Below are 24,002 nucleotides of genomic sequence, written 5' to 3' on the forward strand. Positions count from 1 at the left end.
ATTTAAGACTGACTGTGTTAACGTAAAGTAAATGATAGAGAACTTTGATGCAGGGTCTGTGCATGTTCAAAGGAAATGCTGCGCCAACTGCAGTAAGATGTATAAAACATCAGCCAGCTCACCTTTAGCGAACAATGCAGCTCATGAACTAGAGGCTTTGGGCTGCCACAATCACTTTGTGCGTGCCTGTGTGTGTGCACCTGCGTGACACCCATACCTGGGTATAAATAAAATAAGCAGGAAAATGAAATGCTCAGATTTTAGTTGCTGTTGGATCTAATGCAACATCACCTGGGTGAACAAATTAAAAAGGAATCCACAGCACTTCGTCTCAACAGCACCATTTCCTCCATCTCCTCCCCATGACCCCCCCACTCCAAAAAAGGAAAAACAAAAAAAAAACAAACCTTTTTTTTCCCATTCAGAAAAAAAAAAAAAAAAGGTCTTAGTTTGAGCAAGAATCACTGTTTGATAGCAACATACTTATTTTAGCTGGATGCTGTCCTTGTGATTATGGACAGCACAGAGAAAATGGATAATGTTGCAGAGCCTCTCTGTCTTCATTATTTGTTGGGCTGATAATTCATTTCTTGCTAACAAAGCCTTTACTTGAGCAGAATTTAATCTTTTGTCTGCTGTAATTCATTATTATATCTATGAATATTAAAACAACCACAAGAAGGCCTTACCAGGATCTATCCAGCCCACATGCTTATACGCATGAAGAGTCAATCAAGGTCTGACACAGAGGTCTTCATCACTATGCACTGTGGCCCATCCTGCAGCTGTCAAAGTCTCTTTTGATGCTGATTAACTTCATCAGTGTAATTGATCAAGTTGTCTAGAGAAAATGGGAGGCTAAATACTTTCCAAAGTAATCGTCACATTGCACCCAAAATACTGTTACTATGCTGAAGGCAGCGTGCAGGTGCTGTGCTGCAATTTGAATGAGTTTCCTCTCACCTCTTGTCTAAATCCTTTCCCTTTTTTCCCCCAGCTCACTCAACAATTGCCTGGTAGATTGACTTTCAGTAGCTGTTGATTTAACTGCTTTTTAGTGGCTGTTGAAAATAATATCCTTCAAAGTCATAAAGAAGACTCAACAGTGGAAGGGAGCTTCAGAGACCAAGAAACACAGACAGGAGGACTTTCTCTGCGTGACTAAACATTAGTTTCTGGGGTTTGTTCTGGATCCTAGTGCTTAAAAATGCATTTTATTTTTTCTCCCTGAAAGGAGCTTACCATACCTACCACATTTGCTGAAATCTCTCATTGAGAACAAAGTTGAACACTTTGGGTTAGCATGCTGTCTCTGCTCTTGAAAGGGTCCGTAATACATCTGTGCAGCTCTGTGATATAATAACAACAATAATAATAATGATACATGGTCTCAGAGGTAACAGAAGCACTTCCTGCACTATCCCTGTTGCCAGAGCCACATTCATTTTGGCTTTCCCCACTTCTGTGTTCCTCCATTCTGCCCCTGCACACCAGTTTCAGCTCATGCCCCCCATCCGATGTGATGGGGCCGAGGAGTGACTGAGCCCTTTTGTTCAGACTCATCAGGGCTGCGCTGGCGGAGACGTGAGGACAAAAGCATGCACAGATTACATTTTGAGAAGCTGCCTGTGCTGTGGATGGCTTCAGTTTTGAGGCCCAGCCTGGCACACGTTAAACAGGACTTCTTTCAGCAGCTGTGGTTCAGGTCTTACTGAGGAGCAGCTCCCCCAGCTCCTTCCAGAATCACGCTGGGCACAGAGCCCGAGGGCCTCTCCGTCGGGCGTTGGGCTTTCCTTGTCTGACACCACCATGAAATAAACTGTAGTCACAAGGGGGGAGGGGGAGGGAACAACTGAAAAAATATATTTATTGGAGTAAATAAAAAAAAGTTAACCAAAACCCTTTATTGATACATTCTTGGATAATATCACAGGATCGAGAGAATGGAAAGGAAGGGAGGAGTTTGCGGCAAAGATCGGTTTCACTAAATTGGCACATAAGCAGCAAGATTAACGAAATTACTTATTACAAACAGTATAAAACATACATGCTTTTGTAAGTCCTTATCACACTGGTCAATCATGGTGGGGCATCAACAAAGAAAAAAACTTCAAGACATGTAAAAGCCATATTCTTTCTTCCAAATATCATAAGAATTATTGAAATTATTGCAAAATAGTCATATACCTTAAATAAAATAACAAAATAGAACACAAATACAAATATCAAACATAAATTATTAACATGTACCATAAAATACATTACTGGCATGCATTCCAAATATCAAGACCTGTACTAAAACTCAGCAAAAATCCTGTCTGCTTCCTCTGCAGCCCATCGAAGTTGTGAAGGGGGGGGTGGGGGCTAACTTCGCCAGCACAGTTTTTGGTCTTTAAATTCTTTTGTTTGTTTCATTAAAAAAAATAACGTATATGGATTGCAGTGATACAGTAGCAATCATACAAGTCATGTACATAGGTCTTTTAAATCCTTAGATTTTTAATTTTTTTAATGTTCTAAGTCTGAGAGAACAGGGCCTCAATGAAACTGTGCATTCAAAAAACAAACAGTGAACTCGGAACGACATGGATGGCCATATGCAAAAAATCCTCACAAACTGTACAGAAAGTTCAAAAACTTGCAGTCTGGAAGTACATATAAAGACAGAATTAGCCCCTGTGAGTCCTCGCAGCCGCACGCGGTCCCCCGGGGAGCCGCTCCTCCCGCGTGGCAGGCGGCGCGAGGGCACGGCGGCTCCCGCGGACGGAGCAGGGCCAGGCCAGGGCCAGGGCCCACGGCAGCGCCCGCGCCCCGCTGAGCCGAGGGCGACGCGGGGCCTTCACGGAGCGGCCGTGGGGAGCGTGGCTCCTCGCGTGTGGCCTGGCCTCCGCCGCCCGGCGCGGGCGCCCCGCAGCCAGGAGGAGGCCTGTGCCCGCGGCGGGTGGAAGTCCTCCTCCGTCCTCCGCGCCACGTGGCTGAGCGGGCTAGATAACCAGGTTGTTATAACTGACGTACTTCTTTTTTGCAGCAGGGCCTGAAAGAAAACCGGCAGACGGTCACCAAAGCAGTCGGCAGAGAGACGCTTTGAAGGGGCTTCTCGCTGGTCCTTCGTTTGGGCAGGCAGCCCCGAGGAAAGCCACCTGAGATAGCACGGGACTGGGCGGCAGCTGTGCTGCGTTGGTGGCGTTAGCAGCGAGCCCGTCTCTTTGCACGGCCATGCTCACTGACGTGAGTCCGGGCAGGCTGCTGCTACGGCAGCTGAAGGGCTGTCTCGCTATCACTACCAGCAGAACTACCCAGAGACTGATTTTTTTATGCTCTCGCAGTTTGTTTGGCTTCACTGCTCTGACGCCATAACTAGATGCCATTATAAATTTTTTTGGAAAGAATAGTGACATTCTCTCCAGCTTCTTATATCTCCTGGACTAAGTTTGGTTTTCCCACGGGGAAAAAAAAAATCTCTTATTCAGGATTTACGACTTCTGAGATTTTTACCATGTGGGGATCAAGGTATCTGCTTTCCTAATTATGACCTTCAATTCAAATCTGTTTGCAAACATTAAAACTAGTCAGTAACTACTTCATGAATGATGCTCCACATTGCTGTCAGTAAAAATGGAAAATATTTACAGCTAAATACAAAGCACAATATTGTGCAATACCTTGGCAACACTGACAGTTTAGGGACCATGATAACATGTTCTGCATCAGGCATGTTAACAAAAATATCACTATTTATATGTAAATTCTGTAATGAGGATGTAACTACATGTACTGGGCCTATGGCATTTTACATTGAACTGTGTTCCAGTGAATACAGAGAAGGTCTTTCTCTACTCACTCACTGCTCTAAAAAAAACATGTGTATGAAGTATGCATGCTCTTGCTGGAAAGATTAAAATCCAATATTCTGACTAAATGAGTTATCGTGAGACCAGTTTATACTCTGGATATTCTCAAAAAGTTAGAATTACCAATCATTGCTGTTATTAACTATTCTTATTCAGCATTCGTGTTTTCTTTTTTTTAGAGCAACTTTGAGTCAACAAAATACATTAATGTGAATTATGATCAACTATGCACAGAGTAACTGAATATATAAACAAACCTGAGCCTCAGAGCATCCCCTGATACACATCTGGAAGATAAGTAAGAGAAAGGGATGCGGCTGATTTTCTGGGACTGCTGGAAACATTTCGCTTTTTTCTGCCTTGGCCACTGCCCTTGCCAAGCGAGGAGGTGGGACCAGCCCTTCAGAGCATCCTGACTGCCTCGGACACCAGACACACCCCCCTTTGCTACTCAAAGTCAGGGCCTTTTTGCCCTTGGCGTGTCTTACAGTCAGAAGCATTATTAATCAGACACCACCATTAATTTTTCAGGTGGCATGCTTTTCAGAAATACTTACTTCAATAAGGATAGGCTCTCCACCAACAGTACAGAATATTTTGAGATTATTATGAATGAAGGTGCAGTCAAATGTATATATTTTTCACAGTGTTCACTATCTTCTTTATAGAAAAAGAAAAAAAGCATTTTTACTTCTAGGTATTTTCAAGATTGTCATTAAAGAACCTCCTGTTCTAAAGAACCTACTTTAACAGTATTATTCTCAAACCCCATTTATCTGTTGTACCATGTTCTACACAGGAATTAGTGCTGTGTGTTCAATCAAGGTCTGATCCTGCAAAATGCTGATCTTCTTCATTTCCCATTAACTTCTCTGGGGCATGAAGGTACTCAACACATGGGAAGATAAAACTCATTATTCTGCAAGACTAGACCACAAATATCCAATAAACTGTGGTATACTATCAAATGCTGAAGTGAGGTAAAATGCAGTGGAAAAAAAATGTATAACCAGGAAATGGGTTGCAAAGTAATTACATGTATTATTTTGTGATCTACTTCAGCTTTATTCATTACATGCTCCAATTTCAAATAGGAGCAGAGTTCCTATATTAAGGAAAGGGATTTTGATACTCTCCATTGCCGGTTCATATAACGTCACCCCCCCTCTAATGCTTACAGGGCTTTCACCCTACCAGTCAGCAAACCTGAAATTTTGCCAGATGAGTTTTCTCACAAATTCTACCACAGCCTCTCATTCCTCATTTTCAATATGACAATGAACCACCAGTGCCAAGTGAATTCAACTAAGCAATATTTTTGATAGTGTACACTTCTGTAACTTCCCCGTGAAAAGATGGGCTCCACGTATCCCAGCTCTAGACAATAAAATTATCTCTTGCACTTCTCTGTTTCAACAGAAAAATGTAGTTGACAAAAGTATCATCCATAATTCAGATAACGTGATCAATAGAAGCTTCATGGTTATTTTCGGAGAGGAAAGACATTTTTCCCTGTTTCTTGAGACTGCTAGGCTAGAGGAGATCACATCTCTCATTACATAGCTGGTACATTTCCAAGCTCTGCTCCTGCATTAACTCCAGTATCTTGAAGCTTAGTTGAAGTGTGCCTTCTAGACAAGCTCCAGTCTTGATATGAAGACTTCAATAACAGTCTACCTCAACTGAGTCTCTATGGAGTGTCAGATATTCATTATTATTGGGCAATTAGCACCAGGTACGGATTTGATTTTTCTCAAAGAAATTAATTTACATGAAAACGGGGAATGCTAATGAAACATCAGCATCACCAGAATTCACCATGCTTTAATCCACGATACATGAGCATTCCCTGTTCTTTAAATAGAAAATAGATACAGATCTCATACACTGTGTTGTTGTTAAGCGTTAATAGATGATGACTTTCCAACAGTGAAAACAGATTGTCTTCTTGCACGTAACATATACATGGTAATTAATATACATATAATTATGTCAACATCAGCTGGCCACTGACTTAGATGTATTGGAGGTGAGCCAATAGCTGTGGCATGCAGAATGCACAATGCTGCACCGTGCCTTCTGTACAGATACACATATCAGCTGCATCCCCATTTCCTGAGACCAATGTCATTGCGTACAAGAAAGCAACAACCGACACTTGCACTTGAGCGAGTTGTCCTCTTAGTTACGCACCGTACTTTTTCCTCTTCTCCATGAACAGAGTCCCACTCTCCTCACGTGCAAGCACCCAGTTCAGGATGCCCTCATGCAGCCTGCAGCCACACAACCCAGCAAGAAGGATGTGTTCACACTTACTCTAAATTATGGAAATGAGCCTGTGTATTGCCATATGGAAATATCAGCATTTCTTTAAAACACAAGAATTTATTAAAACTCTTCCCTTTTGAACTATTATCTGACCTGCCTGACAGGTGGTGGGGGCAGTGATAGTGTAGACCTGTCCCCTGCCAGAAGTGGATAACAGGATTTGAAGTAACTGCATTGCCTGTGCCAACAACATATTAAAAACAAATACACAGAAGTGAAAATCCTCTTTGGATATATAAGTTTCATCACTTGACTGGTTTTCATTATCTTGAGCACAGGCCACAAAGAAAGAAGCTCCCACAGCATCCAAAAGCAAGGCAGATCTGTCAATACTTGCTCAGAGTGAGATTTAATCACTTTCACTTCAATTTTATGCACATTTGTTACCTCTGCCAAGCTTAAAGAGAAAAGATTTACAGTGCAGAAGATGAATTTTATTACAGCCTACAGGCATCTCAAGCTATCAATGGTATGAAGCATGGCCTTGGTACTTCCAGCACTGAACAAGAGCTGACATCATGATGGCTGTGAACCTGGATCTTCTGCTCTGATTTCCTTTGTAGTTGCTGTGGCATATCATGCTTACCTCACCTTTTTTTTCTTCTTCTTTATTTTTTTATTTTTTTTCCCTTGGAAAGCTGTATCATCCATGCCAGGTAAAGCTGTGGCTCATTATTAGACTCCACTTCTGGTACATTTAAAGGGGAAATAGATACTCGTGGCTCCCTGTGGCTCTGTGCTGAAAGACAGAGCTAGCCGCATGTTCTGCTGCCTTTAACCAAGGAATACATGAGAAGGAATTGAAAGCAACAAACCTAAATATTTTTACATGCTTTTCCAAAACCCGACAAAATTTAAATTTAATATCTAAATGTAAATAAACCCTTACATCACATTTTCTTATCTCTACTGTTGTGCTCCCTACCATATACTCTATTGGCAACTTATCTACTATACAGATGCCTACACTTGTATAAAAAATACTTCACTGCCTGTGTTGGGAGTAGTTGCTTGTCTCCGAAATGCAGCTCAAACTGCCTGACTTTTATGCAGATTAGCACACAGAACCTCATGTTTTAATAATGGAATACGAATATATTAAATTACAAATATAACATTAGTAAAAAAGTGTGTTCCTCCATAATTGCATTACAGCCTTCTCTTCTCATAAATTATATCATATTTAGCTGTCATATTTCCTTGTCACTCTCAGCAAAGCAGCAACAATTAGCGATTCGACGCCGAACGCAACCATAAATAGCAGCGTTGTTTGAGTCGCCAAGAGGTTTGTCAGCAGATCACGAATTACAACAGGGAGCGAGAAGTTGCTAAAGAGATTGTTTCTTTTTCCTGATTACTAATTTATCCGGCACACAAATGGCCTGATGGCAACCTGGTGACAAGTTCACAGACAACGACAGCCGCTCTGTCGCTTTCTGCTGCAGCACAGGCGGCTGGTCCTCACCCGAACGCCGAAGGAGCGATACCTCAGTGCCACACGGTGCTGCCGGCTCCCTGGCCCTCCAGCTCCTGACAGCAGACACACAATCCATCCCCACGCCCAGGCCCTGTATTTGACATGCCACCTGGAGGACAGGGTCCTGCTCAGAGGATAAATGCTGTGGGAATGGGTCCTTTCTACTCGTGTAATTTTATCCTCCACCTGTTCTTCACAGCTCCCGCAGTGTAGTGTGGAATGTGCCTCTGTTAAGTATGTAGCAAAACATTGCGGTACCCAAAGCACTCAGCTGAGCTTATGAATAATTTTCAGTTCTGCTTAAAAGCCTTGCTGAACTGCAATATACCTGGCAGCAGCACATTAAGAAGAATGGATGTTAAGGTCGATTTTTATTCATTTTCTAATATGTGCAGAGCATATTCTGATGAGCATGGCCCTCCAGATTCCCCATGTAGGATAACTGGATTGATTTTCTTTAGGAATTTCTGAAGTGCCTGGTGGAGGGAAAACCAGAACAGGCCAGAGTGAAGGTTGAAAAAGCATGTTATGCGGAACTCCATAAAGAGGGGCAAGGACTGCTTAGAGAGTAAATGCGCTTTGGAAATTAATGGAAAAACAATTATGAAATAGAACTGTATAGATTTATATAGTCGTCACATATCTGTTTAGCTACTCTCGTGACACGCTGTGCATTATGGCATGTATTACTAATATATGACTTGTAATCTCCACAAAATGCTAGAAAATCAAAGCCAGAATGAAAGTGGGTGGTGTCAGTTGTATTTTAAGTTTGCTTTTTCCTTACGTTTTTTAATGTTTCAAAATTCTTAATATGATTTTATCTCTCTGCTTAGCTCTTGGAAATTGGTTTTCTTTGTCGTTTTGGGCAGTATTGAGAGCGATCTCACCGTGAAATTCTGAGAGCCATAAGGGCAATACCTGCCTGGAAACGCTGCGGCAGATTCCTGCGGGCAGCAGTGCAGCCCCCTCTTCCCAGCAACACGAAACCCAAGGCCAGGACAAGGGTATGCTCCCACGGGTGTTACCCAAGAGAACTCAAAGCCCTTGGAAATCCCACCTTGTCACTGCCTCTTTGGGAGAAACATAAACACTTGTTTTCCAGACACCTCAGTTCTGTTAGGTACCGTACATGGTAACACTGCTGACTTTTTACTTGCCGTGTGCAATTGCCGTGCCCTCTCGCATGCTCTGCCCATCAGGAATTTCAGCTAAAGAATGCTCAGGAAACGCGAGCTTAGATTTTAGTGACGGATGTTCTGCATGTTACAGCAGCAGCAAAAATACACGGAGTGAGAGCGAGCGAGCGAGAGGCCTGAGGCTGGCTAATTCAGTAGCAGAGCAGGAATCTCTGAGCAGTATAATTAGTTCATTAAATGCCATCAAAGATTGCTCAGGAGGACAGAGAGGAGCACGGGGAGAGCTCATGGCCCCAGGACAGTACGGCGAGGGCTGGAGAACACCGCTCCAGCAGGAAGCAAGCCCAAGTTCTCATTTCAGTTTCACAAGCTCCAAACCCAAATGTGTTTTTTAAGTGTGACCGTCAGTACATTTTGTGTGAATTGGTATCCAAGGCACAAGACCCTAAATTGTCACTGCAAATAGGATCAAATTAAGCAGCCGCAGACACGGAGCATAAAACTGAGAAGGAACTGAAATGGCATAAGAGGAAAAAGGGGCCGAGTTGCTTAGCAACCCTCACCTCTTCTTGTGGATTTGTGAGTCCAGAAACAGCGGCACCGTCGACAGTTGTTGCTGGAAATGTAGGGGAGCGTTTCCACACCGCCGTATGACGAGGTCGGGTGGGTGCTGCAGTGGTAAGGAGCACAAGACGGTGCCAGGCGAGGACCAGCCCCGACGTGACACGGTGAATGCCCCCGGGGTGGCGGGATAGCAGCTCCGTCATGAGTCTGCCCCGAGCCGGGAGCACAGGAGGCCTGAGGCTGTGTCACTGGCACTTCCCATTTGTGGGCCTAAACCCACGGCAGCTCACGTGGTGAGGTTAGTCCACTCGAGAGAAAAGCCATTCCTGGAGGTACCCCACCACGTTTGTGTATCTCTGTTCTCGTCTATGGGTGAGGGAGTTCAATGTACGATGTCGCTTTCCACAGTGACTATATTTTCTAAATTTACTTCAGCAGCGTGCTGGAGCAGCCAGCTTCCTGGATGGAAGTGACACCGCTGTCCGCAGGGATGACAAAGCCAGCTTTCAGCCTGTTGGAGTGCCAGCAACTCCCCAGGCTCCCCACACCACTGCGCTGAGGCTGTTTTCCCATCAGAGATGTCAGAAGCCCTCTGCGAGCCTAAGGTCTTAGGTATGACGTGATCAGACTGAGCTCGGCCAGTTTGGCATAGGCACTAGTGTGTAAGTGAAGTTACGCAACTGGCCTGCAGTTTGATTAAAGCAATGCTGTGTTAATTACAGGCACGCTTGTCTAAGTTGTAGCTGTGCTCTAACGGAGCAGCCCTGTACATACTGTGTGCCTGTCCCGTCTTGGCCCTGTCCCTGTGCAGGTGGTGGCACAGAGGTGGCACACCGTGCCCAGCAAGCCCCTTCTCTGGAGGTGGGAGGCATGCACAGCCACGTAGCTTAACTACAGGGAAAAAACAACAACAACAACAAAGAGAAAAAAAAAGGGGGTGGGGGGGGGGAGGGAGCGGAGACCTGTTGCAAGGAGAAAAAAATAATTTTAAAAGCTGCTGCTTGTCTGGAATACCAGTAAGCCAGACCTCGCTCCCAGCAGCTTTTCCCCAGCCCGGCTTTTACTTTCCTACTGCTGACAGCCCCCTTCCCATCCACCTGCCGGGGCAACCTCAGCAGTCAGCTGCAAACCCGCAGAACCAAAGGCGAGCACAGTGAGCACGGCGGAGCTGACCTGCAGCACACATTTACCATTTCCCTTGGTGGCCGGGCCGAGCGGCTCCAGCATTCCCCCCCAGACTAGGGACCCCCACGGCCGCTGCAGCCGTGAGGAGCCCGCAGCTCCCAGCGGCCAGGGACAAGGGGTTCCTCCCCCTGCTGCCAGGAGTCTTGTGGCTTTGGAGGCAGCCATTCATCTAAGATCCTTCTGTGCAGATAACATTTAAATCCACTTATACGCTGAAGTGATGTTTGCCTGTGCAGCTTGAGTCACCAGCAATGAGCCCCAGCCCTGGGGGAGCTGGTGCCACCTTCCCTGCGCTCAGCCGATCGGCAGCCCTGGAGGAGCTGCTCCTCCTGGGGCCTGATCTTTTTTAAGAACTTAGAGATTTTTTCAGCGCTAATCTCTTCTCAAGGTTTATTCGTTTGAACTGAAGTGCTGTAGGTTGCCAGGCGATTACCACCAAAACAATAAAATGCACCAGGTATTAGGAATAGCCGTAAAAGTCTGCCGAAGGTAATTTGAATATTTCCTTCAGATGTTCTTTGAGAGATGAGTTTTGCTATCAAACAATTGCCAGTGCCATTATGGGATCTGTTTTGACTTTGCTGAGGTACATTAGATTGGCTAAAGTATTCAAAGGATAGTGCTGGAAGACGCTTGCAAAATGCAGCTTGAAAAATTGCCTGTATCAGCCATGGCTGCGCACCTCTCCACAGAGGAGTCAGGGCTGGCTGCAGTAGGTTTGGCATGCAGAGGAGGTGTTCCTGCTGCTTAACATAGAATATGTTATCTGTGAGATTCCTGCTAGCAGGGAGGAAGAAAACACATTTATGTAGTCAGGAAGATGAAAGTATTGCTTTTTTTTTTTTCCTTGTATATTTATATAAAGCAAACAGCTTGTGAAAAAAAAAAAAAAGTACACAAAAACCATGAAAAAAACATGGAATAAGGTTCCTGAAGCAAAATTCTTCAAATTAAGGATAGCTGTTTTGTGAATATAAATAATAAAAAAGTCCTGCAGATTTTAACAGGAAAAAAAAAAAAAAAACAACCAAACAAGGTTCATTAGTTAAATGTAGAACAAATAATTTGACTAGCTTTAAAAAATTAAAAATATATATTCAGATATTTCTTTGCAGTTTTCACAGTATAACTGTCCTCTCATTTTCAGCTTCTATACATTTAAAAACTTTGCAACAAAATGCAATTACCTTTGTAGAACCTGATTTGCTGCACAGGCTGCACCAAACTGCCATGCAAGGAGCGGGCAAATCCACACCAGGCACCACTCTCGCTGCCAGCTTGTGGGAAGTGGTCTGACCGCATTCCTCTGACTATGCACCAAAATGGACAATGGATATGAAGAACGGTACCACCTCTACTTGGGAAGCAAAAGCAACCTGGTGGCAGTAGCTTTTTTAAGTATCCCACCACTGTAATTCACCTGTCGCTGCGAGGAAGAAGTGCTAGCATGGAATTCAGTGCTGCAGAGAGCACCTGGTGGGATGGTAAGTGGTGAAGAAAATCCTAACGCTGCTGAGATCATCGCGCATTAGGTTGGACCATACAGGCAAATTTTATCTAGTGGAACCACATACCATAGTACTTAAGGTTAGAAGTCTTATGAGATACCACAAAAAGGTCAAACGCCTCAAAAGGAAAAAGAACAACAACAAAAAAACACTCAAAAAACCAAACCAACCCAATGAACCAACCAACCAACCAACCAAAAAAACACCAAACAAGCCTCCCCCATATGCCTACACACAAGACTCAGAAAGACAAGGCCAGCTTCTCTACTGGCTCAGCTCTACGAGCTCAAACAAGGTGATTAGAAACCAGATGTCCAGCCAGGTTTCACCACTGAATACCGCTCCAGTGCCTTGCTTCCAATCTGCAAAATAGTGATAATGTTTATAAGCTCCTACCTCAGAAGGAAATCATAAGGTGAACGCTAATGCCCAGAAATCTTGAATAAAATGATTAATGTCATCAGAGCACAATCAAAAATAATAGCCCGAGCAATCTTGCACTTCAGCGCTGTTTTACATATATTTGATAACCTGGATTCACCTGGTTCACTTCCGTTGCTTTCAGAATGCAATTAAAAATGAAACAATCACTTCAAATTATTAGAATAATTATGCTTATGCAAGTGCATGCAAATGTAATATACAGAGTAGGGCTGGGTAAATGCTGCATACGGATTTCTATCTAAGGAGTGTTCACACATCCCTCGCTTTACACAAACATATTTCACATCTAAATTTGTCATATTCTAACCAGGGCTACATTTTTGCTTTAAGGCTTTCTTCTTATTAGTCCTTTTAGAAATGGATATTTACCCTGTCTATTATATAGCCCCTAGGCAAACTCAGCCTGCATCGCTAGTGAAGTGAATTATATAGCTACACTTGAAGTGAGCCTTGTACCCAGGGGATTGGCAAAATATCGTGCCGAGTAGTGCCAGGGCCATAAGTAACAATTACAAATATCCAGTATAATGGATTCTTTTAACTAGGATTGCTTTGAAGTTCCCAGAAGGATTTACTAGGAAGTAAAAGTGTGACCTTGCCAGTTCCCCAGAGCACATTGGGATTTGAAGAGGGCTTTTCTTTAAACAAAAGTCCATTTTAGCTTATAAGGATTTCAAGTAGTAGCTGCTACCAGAGGCGTAGGATTTTAATTCATCATTTTTTTTACGATGCACTTTTTGTGAGAACTGAGAATGTATCCGAAAGGAAGAATAATAAACGCAGTTCTTGGGTGAGATAATGGCACAGTGATAGAAAATCATCTCAGGTCAAAGTGGCAACTACGTGACATTTTTATAGCTTAAGATAGTTTGTTAGTGTTTGAGTAGATAAAATGTTTGCTTTGTTGTTCTGCAGATGTATTAGATTGAGACCAATGGACTGTTTAATTTTTTCTGGATAGGGATGAGAAAACTCTAAGCTCAGCCAATGCAGAGAAAGCAATTGTATTAGACAGATGCTTGCCTCACAGTACAGAGCTGGGAAATTCTGACTTCATTTCCAGTCAGTAGAATAATACTCATTAATTTCAGTGAAGCAGGCTTTACCACAGTGAATCCCAGAAAAGATGGGATGCTTTTCATACTGATCACCTTAAAACCCACAAAAAGATGTAAAGATTAGTCGACAAAGTCAGTATGCACCATTGCACTCGGCACTCTCCTCCTGAACAAAAGAAAAGAACGGATTGCTTATGTGAAAGTTGGGCACGTTTTCATGCAGTGCACTAGATCTATGATGAAATCTCTCTCACGCCCCACACTTCTCTAGCACAAGGGGAAGGAAATACAGGTGTACATGGCTTTGCCTAATAACACGGGGTTACCATTACGCTTCTCTAACTTTGCCCTGTGGACAGCAAACGTAAGCTGACATTGTAAAGACAAGTAAGGAAGCAATCCTGCAGAATGTAGCACAAAACACACACCGTCCGTGTTTAAAACAGCTTAGTGGTGATCTCCTCTCCCAGGCTCCAACTCTGCGGACCAGCGTGGCTCGGCACTCTGCAGCTGGAACCCTGCTCCTGCGTGAATGGAGGGCAAAGCACCTGCTGATCTCAGCAGAGTCGGGATTGCTTGCAGTAAAAGTTTACAGTACAGTATAAAATTACTGGGCAAAGTTATTGGCTTCCGACAGTGTTTCTGTATCATTTTTCCACTTGGACACGGGGAGCGCTTTTGTGTTTCTTGTGCTTTTCTGCATCCAGACATGCAACCCATGGCCCTTTTCCCCTGCCAGCAGCCAAACCATCACCAGCATCTAAGGGGCCAGATGCCATTCCTGGTCAACACACATCACTGAAGAACGCTACCGAAACACCATGGCCTCCCGTGGGAGACATGCATATGGTAAAGGCAAAACTGAGAGTCAGGGGAAATTTACTCCTCTGAAGAATATTATAAAGGTATGTTACCAAATCAGTTCTAAAAATAGGCCATAAATGAGATATGGGATACATGTTCCCCCTTTGCAACGGCAAGATAATATCATAATTTATGAATATTTACCAATGGAAGGCATAGTTCTCTGGAAACACACACAAAAGCACATCATTTATTTCTCTGCTTCTGAACTGTTTATGCTGATAACTGTCAGAGTCAATAAACTCCTTTTGTTAAGCTAGAAAGATGATCTAAACTACCTGCAGTGACAGACACTGCTTTCCGTCTCCTCAGGACTGTGCTAAGAGATAATTTTTATCAGCCACACCTTTGACTACTTTGCAAGATATTACGGAGGTAGGTGCCTTCAGAGACAGATTCAGAGGCTGCTGTCAATGTTAATTTTCCCATCTGAGCCATTACAGGAAAACATGACTTTGCCTCAAAGAACAGAAGCAGACATAACATTTATGGCCTGCAAAAGCATCGTGTTTTTGCCTGAAAGATGCCTGTAAGACTGCGATTTTGAGTCAGGTAATAAGATTGCAATAGAAGAGGATTAGTTTTATCCTCCTAAATGAAAGCCAAAATCAACAAAGTATTGTACCGCTGAAGAACATCAATCCTAAGTGTGTGTGGCGGCATCTGTCTCCTATCTCCCACCGGTTCTGCTTTGCAGATAAAAACTTCTGGGTTAGGTGAGGTCTGAAAGTGCCTGCCGCACCGGGCGCTGGGATCAAAGAACAAACAGCAGAAAGCCTTATCGGGGCTTCCAGCAAATGAAAGATTGCAGAGAGGCTTAAAGAAGACCTCGCAGGAAGAACAGTCATGGCTCGCTGGAGCATTTATGCACTTAGGTGGGAGATGCAGCAAAGGGATCAGGTGAGGGAGCAGAACCCCCCGATCCGCACAGATAGGGCAACAGGGAGCCAGCAGCGAGCTGATTCCCGGGGCAGCACACCGCCCACGTCTGCAGCAGTTCACTGCTGGCAGCAGTGCCACAGCCCCGGCACACAGCTAGAAAAGAGCACAGCAGCTTAGGAAACGTGTTTCCAAATCTTTGTGAGGTTGTGGCAAGGAAGAAACAAAACCAATTCATATTACTCCTTAATTGGAACCGACAGTACAGCAAACATACCAATTTAAACTCCATGTAAAACGCTTCAGTTTGAATATTGTTGACTGGAAAGATAACAAATGGTAGCAAATTATTTTCACCTGCTTAAAACAAAGTAATTAATAGTACTTTGGTTATCTTACCTGGAAAGCCAGGCTCTGCTGAGAGCTGTTAAAGCCAAGTGTGAAAACAGTTTGCATGAAAAATAATTAGAGCTATGACCTGAGTGATCCTCTAAAACATCCCGAAGGAGGCCTGAAGTCAGTGCTGTAAGAAACGATTCCTCCCTACCTCCTTCTGCTTGACTTTGCCCTACCTGGCTCCTAAATGCACCCTGTCCCCGTGCCCTTCTCTGCTGCTGCCGCCCCCTGCCCTGTGCACAGCACCCGTGGGCCCTGCAGCCTCCCCCCCCCGACCCTGGGCAGAAGCGAAGCTTTGCCCTCTCCATCACTCCTCCTGGAATCCCTGCAGGAATTATTCCCTTCGCTCCAGCTGCTGAGGACCACGTCCTCCTGCCCAGAAAGAGCATTTCTGATACTTGCTTCAGCAGCGCTCCTCTTCAGTCAGCCCCTGTCTTGGCAACACCCCAGCACCTCTCCATAGAAATCCCCATTTTTTGACCCAAGCAGGTATACGAACAAAGACATTGTTATAAAAGTGACTACGCAAATAATCATTTGCTTTCGTACACCCACATCCAGTAAATACAGCTCTACATGTCTAGCTAGTTTATCCATTCAGTGATCAAAGAACTGAAAATATTTCTGTACTTATTCATTATACATAACAAAAATCAAGAAAAACAGAATGCAGCTGCCAAACAACAGGAATATAGAATTGAACAAGAATCCCATATTCAGTAATGGGTTTCATACATAATCAAAGGTGTTTTCCATTTAATCTCTTAATGACTTACAAACAATTCATTATTTGGCTTTGCCAGGTTTTCCTACCAGCGCGTTCTCCTCCAAGCAGCTCCCTCAGCACAGCGGGCGTTCCCTTCTGTAGTGCCCAAACCAGAGAGCTCACCGGGACCTGGGCTCACTCAAAGCAGTCCATCTCCACTGAGCAGCTGCGGCACTCACAGAGTCAAATCCCGATTCACATTTCTCAAAACCTGGAAATGCATACTATTTTTTTTAAATGGAAAAATGAAAATGAGATGACACCTGGAGAGAAAAGTTTTGCAGAATTTGGATTTTGGCTGGAGTCGCTCTCCCCGTCACCGAACTGCCCACCGGTGCCATCACTCACTCTCCCGAGCAAACGTAACCCTGCACCCGATGTGTGTGACAGCAAAACCTGGCAGCGGGGAGAAAAATGACATGGCGCTGAAGATTCTTAAGCTGAAACTATCCCAGGCCATGAATGACAAGGTTACACTGAATATAACCTCGCTGCGTTAGAGGAACAGGTCACAGTTTTATTTGAAACAGCACTAAGTATCACACTTATTGCTCCATTTGCTCTTCCAAGGAAGCACAGCTACCGAAGAGACTGAACGAGCACATCAGCAACCGGTGGGTAACTGGATTTGGGACCAGAGAGGAGGCTTACGGAGCTCCCGCCCCTAATGCTACGGGCACGATGAAGGCTGTACAAATGGGAACGTGCAGTACAAGGGCTGTGGGCCATTTCTGGCAAGAGCCAGCGCCAGGGGGGTGGCACTGCCCTGCTTCCCCAAAGGAGATGAAACTTATAGGAGAAAGTCCAAAAGGCAGGGGTGGCTGCTCAAGGGTCAAAAAAGATCAATAGGGACACTCTTACTACTAGACATTGGTACACATGTAAAAAAGACATTTTAGACAGTATTCCCCTAATGCTTTAGGATTTGGCACACCAGCTCAAAACAGACAAATAATACCATGTTAAACTAAGGGTCTCTTGGCATTAAAAAGATGCATGGCCTTTGAATGCTTTCACAGAGTACACGTGTGTGTGTGCGTCTGTTGGTCTGCCTAGGTGTTCAGGAGATGCTTGCACTGGAAAGAGGCTCCGTGCATGTGCGCAGTGATCGCTGCCTTCATCCCTCCCACGTGGGAAGCTGGAATTAGCTCAGCACCAAGCAAAGGCACAGCCATGGCACTGACAGGGTGCGCTTCCCCAGCTGGAAGGAACTGCCCTCCTTTTCTCCAGTTTTGCAATTTTGCCTGCTCCAACTCTTCGGCTAGGAGCTGCAAGTAACAAACATCTTAACAGAAAAATCAAGAATGTTCATGAAGTGCAAAGAAGCTAAATTCACTGGAAAATTTATTCATGCTGTATAATTCTGTAATACCGAGTGTCTAACAAAATTATGTTTTGAGCTGCATGGTTAAACAGCACCTTTTCGCTGCAATCAACTTTTTTTTTTTTCAGAAAGTCTTGATTTCAAATATCTTGAAAATGTTTAACAGCTGATATTAGTAAGAGCATAGATTTAATATACAGCTCTATTCCACAGACATGATAAGCATCATGACAAGTGGTGTAACTACGGCAACTATTTTTTTCCCCCTATTTTCCAGTGAACCACAAGAACAGGCGTTTCACTTGACACAGTGCCAGACTTCCCCCAGGTAAGCCTCAGCGCCCCGAGGTACTGAGCAGTAACTGAGCAGAACAGCAGACCCCAGGACTGGAGCCCCTTTCTTTTCTGTTTTGTGTCTCAGTTGTGTTTCACGGGCATTTACATGTGTTTAGACATTAACCTAGTACTCTTCCTTTTTTTGTACTATGGCTGGAAAGCGAAAACTTGCTTATTTATTTATTTATTTATTTTTCCTTCACTGTCAGACAAAGAGTTCCAAACCAACAAACTCACCCTGAACTCAAAATACCTATTTGCAGGAATAAAAGGATGTTCTCTTCTTTGATGTATCAACATGCACCGCTGGAAAGAGATGCACACATTTCCTTTCCTGAAGCTAATAAAGAGCAAAAAACAGTGGTATATTCCAGAGATGCTGGATCTGAAATTGGTGTGTATTTGCAATAAGAGAGAAACACTGAGAAAGATTCCTTATGTGCTTTTTGATTTGTTCTGCTTACTGGTCCACCACAAAACACAAACACAACCAGGCCCCTGCTGCACAAATATATTCTCTGTTTGCTATCTGTGTCAACACAAAATAATATCTATTTTACAGCACTGTTTTGTGTCAGTGACAAATGAATGCTCAGCTGTATCTCACACTCTTTGTACTCATGTGCTCCTCCAGCTCATCAGCACTATCATTTCCAAGCGCTACACTGAAATTTTGTATTTGTTTCTTCTTCACAAGGATAACAAAATATATTGAAGGCTTGAGTAAAATCACCAAAGATGCGCAGCTGCACGCAGGAACCTGCTTGGATAACATTATCTTTGTATTACGGAGGCAAATAAAGTGCCTGCGATGGCAGTTCCTTGACCAGAGGAACGGCAGCTATCACATAAACATGGATAAACTGATGGGCGGGTGCTTGGTTATATTATTGGATATATATTTTGTATTCACAAATATTTATATCTAATACGAGCATCCGTGGCCATCTCAGACCCAAGGCATGAGCAGTGCCTCCATCGTGGATGACATGGTGTGAAGCAGTACAGAAAATCTGACACTGAATCAAAGTGACTGATTCCTTGCAACATAAACCAAAAAAACAACCCCTAAGGACTGTAAGTGTGGTCATCGTTCTTTTTTTCCACAGGGAATATGAGAAAGCGTGCTGCTCACATCAGATAGGCTTGTGGGGACTTTTGTTGACTGAACTTCACTACCACATATGTTCAGTCCTGTTACTTCAGCGACAGCTATGAATAGACCTCCTCTTATACCTGAGGGGAAAACAATTTAAGTCACTCATTTAATACAGGTTTTGCACCTAACCTTATCATCTGTATAGATTTCATCACAAATGTAAGTCACTCACTTCCAAACCAGATGTTAGATGTCCTCAAAATAATTCATATCACTGTCCTTCACTCCCCGCAGTCTGTGACAGCTGCCGTGGTGCTGATGGCTGCAAACCATTTCACAGGAACAGAGGCAGGGCTGCTTCACGGATGTTTGAATTCAGCACAGAATTTTTTAAGGAGAATAAAGAGAGGAAAATATCTTGCCTTGACAAACAGGAGGATAAAACGGATATCTCCGGGAATGTGTTACTGGCTGCCATTGGCCAGAGCTGAGCATAACAATGTCTGTGAGCGAAGAAATCCCTCACTGGCATCACTGAGCTGAAGGTAACTGAATTACACCAGAGAATGGCCACCGAGCATCAAATTTAAGCTCAACCGTTGCACTTCACAGTCCATTAGAAATATTTTCTTTCCCAGAATATTGCTTCTCAAGCATTCACTGAAGGCCTTTCCTTTCAGGCCTCTCTGCATATCAAGCCTGGATATTTGAACCGCACTGAGGCCAATTAGCGGAGGCATTAAAGCAAGATGGGGAGCGCTCAGGGCCGACAGAAGGTGCGTTCCCTCGGAAATAGACTGGCAGTGTCAGACGGTGAAGGCTGCTCGTGTATATAACTGCTGATAGTAACAATAACTGATTGTAATAACCACAAATTAAAATGTCTGCAACACAGATTTATAGCACTCAAAAATCACGAATTACAAATGAGATCAAGAAAGTCTGCAAAGATTCCAAACTGGAAATTCTCAAATTTAGTTTCCTTACTATCTCAGAAGCCACAGCAGAGTGCAAAGCCTGGCATACACTTAGCTGTTCTCTCCTAAAATCTCTTCCCCAGCTACTTCCAGTTAAACTACCCCCACTTTCCTCTGCAGTAGCCAGACAACGTAGTGCACCTGTGCTAGTAAGTCTTCATTGGGCTTGGAAGATTCCTTACATCTAGTCGGGTTTTGCACCTGAGGATACAAATCATGGCTGCTTTTGGGGGAACCTTTGTTATAATTGTAGTAGAAATAACTGTTAGAAGGGTGCACATCCTGAAAACTGCAAAATGCTCTTGCAATGCTTCCCATTGCTTGGGTAGGGGAGGAAAGAAATAGGACCCCAAAATATTGCAATGTCCTAGTCTGGGGCAATTCCAGTGATTTTAGTGAAATTAAGCTGTGAATGTCAAGTCTTATTTCATTATCCTCTATCCCTTTCTTTGAGACATCTCATTAACACAGAGAAGGATGTGAGCGTATGCAAGAGACTACAGCAAGCTACCATATGAGAGCAGCATCAAGGTAGTCCTGCCAAAGTGATATTTACCCTACTCGGGAGAAGGAGATTCATTATAAATATATGGAAGGCACGAGAGCCAAAAGTCTGTCTTCTCACTGATATTACAATTTATGAATTTGACAAATTCTCCCTGAGAGGATGTAAGGACTGATAAATTAGTCAAAGGGATAACTCAGCACTATTAAGAGTTTATTAGGCAAAAAAGTGACAGCAGGACTGTCCTTTAGGTATAACAATATATGTGCAAAATTTACAGCTCACTCTTCTTCCAAATTTTCTAGGAAAAAAGATCACAGAAAAAGACAAAGAGAAAAAATAGAACAGAAGACGAATACTAACAAACTAATTAATTCTCATTTTCGTCTCAAAGACACATACCTAGCTACCTAACTTTTAATAACCAATGCACCTACAGTCATGAATAATGTATTTTAACTAGCACTGTTCAAACCTTACACTATAAGGTGATCATTTAAGTACATAAAGAATTCCATTTTTTTTCAAATGGGAACAGTCTGACACTTCCCTGCCTGTTTACAAGTCTTGTATCATAAAAGTCATGAAAGGTGTGAGACAGTCTGCAATATAATTAACTCGGAAGCATGCACCTATGTGGATGTATTAACGTGCATTACCAGAACCAGCTATCCTCAGACGTCAGAGGAGAGCAGCCCACCCCTCGCGTGTTCAGACCGGCGGGGGCCTGGCACAGGCTCCATGCCGCGCCTGGAGGCTGCCAGCTCCCCGGCGTCTCGTGGCATCCGCTAGCTCCTTATGGGCATGCACAGCTTCTCCAGCAAAATATCCTGGCCATATGATAATACCAATTAAAATAAATCTCCTCAGTAACTTGAGTCCAGCTATGCTTGAAGTCAAAAAGACAAAACGTGTCTTTCCCTGACCTACCTTCAGGTCTCCTTCAAGCAACAGTTGCACCAGATTTATTTCTGAGAGGTTTTAAATGAAACCTTTAAATAACACATACAGCTCTCAGCCATTACAAAGTGCTGTGATGGCTTAAGAAATATTCACTGTGATGGGTACCCTTTGAAACTTGAAACATCATGAGAAGAGTCTAACCTTGCACTGCTGAGGAGAGTGACTGCAAAATCGCATCACTCGTGAGATGGTTGGGGAGAGAATAATTCCCGGCACGGTTTGGCTGCTGGGCAGCGGGACGCTGCCATGGATATATAAAACCTGAAGGAAAACATCAATTCAAATGGATACTGAGAGCTTGAGAATCTGCTAAAAATTATAATGCAAACTGAATGTGCAAGTGCAGACTGGGGCGGAGGGGTGGGAAAGGAGCCATGCTCAAACTTGCAAAGACAAGCTTAAGCAGAGGGGCCAACCTGTAACCCCCTCCATGTTGCAATAGCTCAGAGCATCCACCTCACCCCAAACCAGAGGAAATGGGGGAAGCCTGTGCTCTTCAAGGACTGAGCCTTCTCAGCAGGTGGGCTACAGAAAGCCAATTTTACCTGAAAAACTTGCTAATTAAGGAAGTTAATTTGTTCACACATTTTACACCTGAGCCCCTCCCTATCATTTGAAATCGTTTCCCCAGGCAGCGTTTTGCAGCCCAGTTGCCCCCCGGCAGTGGCACCTCGGTGGCCAGCTGTGGGGGTGCAGGGGGAGGCGCACAGGGTGTTTGGAAGCATCTGTGCCACACTTAGGAGAGGAGCGTGTTGTTGTTAGAAGAAATTCATGATAAATGTTTATTTTTCAGTAAGCTATTCCAGAATAAAAATAGATGCAGTGAAGACCTGTCAAAGTCTTTTGCTTATCAATTTTTGCTGCATATTCTCATTTCTTAGCGGTCTCCGCTAAATAGAAAATCTTTCAAGTGAGGTTAAACACAGAGCACTATTTTTCGGGCTGAAACCAGCAGGATTTAAAATGAAAATGACGTCTCAATCTAGAAAATAATGATTCTGTATCTCATACTTTGAGGCGGGACAAGATACAGAGCATCCTGCGGTTCGGACATGAAGCTTCAGAGAGCTGCCAGGTCCCCAAGGTGCTGCCGGCCGGAGCGGGTGGCCCCATGCAGGGGGGGCTCACGCGGGGTACAGATGGTCAGCACCCAGCCCGGCTGAGGAGAAGCTGCGGGAGCAGACAGACAAAGGAGGAAAGGGAGCTGGTGGGGCTGCAGAGTCACACCGATGTCCCGGCTAAGATGGCTCGAGGTGCTGAAGCACTATCAGTACGATCTCGTTGCAAACAGCAACCAGAGTAACAGTGCCCAGTAACAACAATCCGACCCCAAAGCAGGGGGTGCTCTCCAGTCAGTCTCTCTTTGACTGCTTTTATAAATGCAATGGCAGACTTCAGAGCACCGAGACCCATGGGCACTGCTCTGGTCCTCCCCAGAGGAAAAAATGAGAGCCATGGTTTTCCTTTTCCTTCTTATGCCCAAATGAACCCCAACGCACCACGCAGCATTTGCACCGCATAGGGGAACTCCCGGAGCTGTGAGCGCGGAGGCCTGCTGCCCCTGAACTAGCACGGTCCTTGCACATCCCGCCCAGAAAGCAGCAGAGAAGAGGAGCTGTCCTGTCCTGCCAGGCCGATGTGATCCGTCTGCCCGCTGTGGGCACCTCTGTGCCGGGATAAGCACCGGGCAAGGCTGCAGGAGCACGGCGCTCTGCGAGCCGGAGGGGTGAACCCAGGTCCTCCAGGTATCTCAGGCAATGCCGTCACCGGCCTGCCTCTTCCTCCTGACCTGCAAGCACAATGCTTGGAGATGGGTCAGGAGAAGAGTGCTGCAGATATTTCTGTGGTACAAAACGTGACTGTAGTTCTGCAAAAGCATTTGATGTTTCTTCGCCTTATTCAGGTGATGGACAATTTTTTTCCCTGACCCAGATACTACGTAGAGTTTTTCAAGCCTTGTATTTTCATCAGCCTCAACAGTAAAGAATCCCTATTTGTCACTCACAGGAAACAGTTTAAAAGCATTGTAAGTACACATGTCCATGCATCACGTAGCAGAAATTGATATAGTCGAGCAGCAGTTTAAGCACTGTGCTCGTACCTACACATAAATATGTTACTAGAAAAAGAAATGTCGATTTACAACTAAGTTGATATTTTCCTGATATCATTGCTTTGCTTTTAATACAGTGTATAGTTTCTTGCTGTTTTTCTGTTTTGCATTCCTGGAAGAACAAAACAAAACATAGCGAGCAGGGCTACAGCAATCATCCCAGTGGGAGAAGAGGCGCTCACGGGTGAGGAATGGAGAGCTACACCTGATGCAGAAGAGCTCCAGA

General features: G+C 44.1%; 1 protein-coding gene across 5 annotated transcripts in view; it reads right to left on the reverse strand.

Annotated features, from left to right (window-relative positions):
- Window positions 1–478: 478 nt before the first annotated feature.
- GRM7 (glutamate metabotropic receptor 7) overlaps window positions 479–24,002 on the reverse strand; it is a 268,824-nt gene continuing 245,300 nt past the window's right edge. Inside the window, exon 9 of one of the 5 annotated variants that reach the window (XM_048070519.2) lies at window positions 479–1,349. In XM_048070519.2, the coding sequence (XP_047926476.2) occupies window positions 1,270–1,349 (80 nt within the window). In that variant the 3' untranslated portion in view covers window positions 479–1,269. Of the gene's footprint in view, window positions 1,350–1,763; window positions 3,035–24,002 lie in introns of those variants that run through there. The other 4 variants (XM_048070497.2, XM_067002826.1, XM_013182340.3 and 1 more) reach the window with 4 other exon arrangements.

Source organism: Anser cygnoides, chromosome 10 (genome assembly GCF_040182565.1).
Source record: "Anser cygnoides isolate HZ-2024a breed goose chromosome 10, Taihu_goose_T2T_genome, whole genome shotgun sequence".
NCBI classification, from domain to species: Eukaryota; Metazoa; Chordata; class Aves; order Anseriformes; family Anatidae; genus Anser; species Anser cygnoides.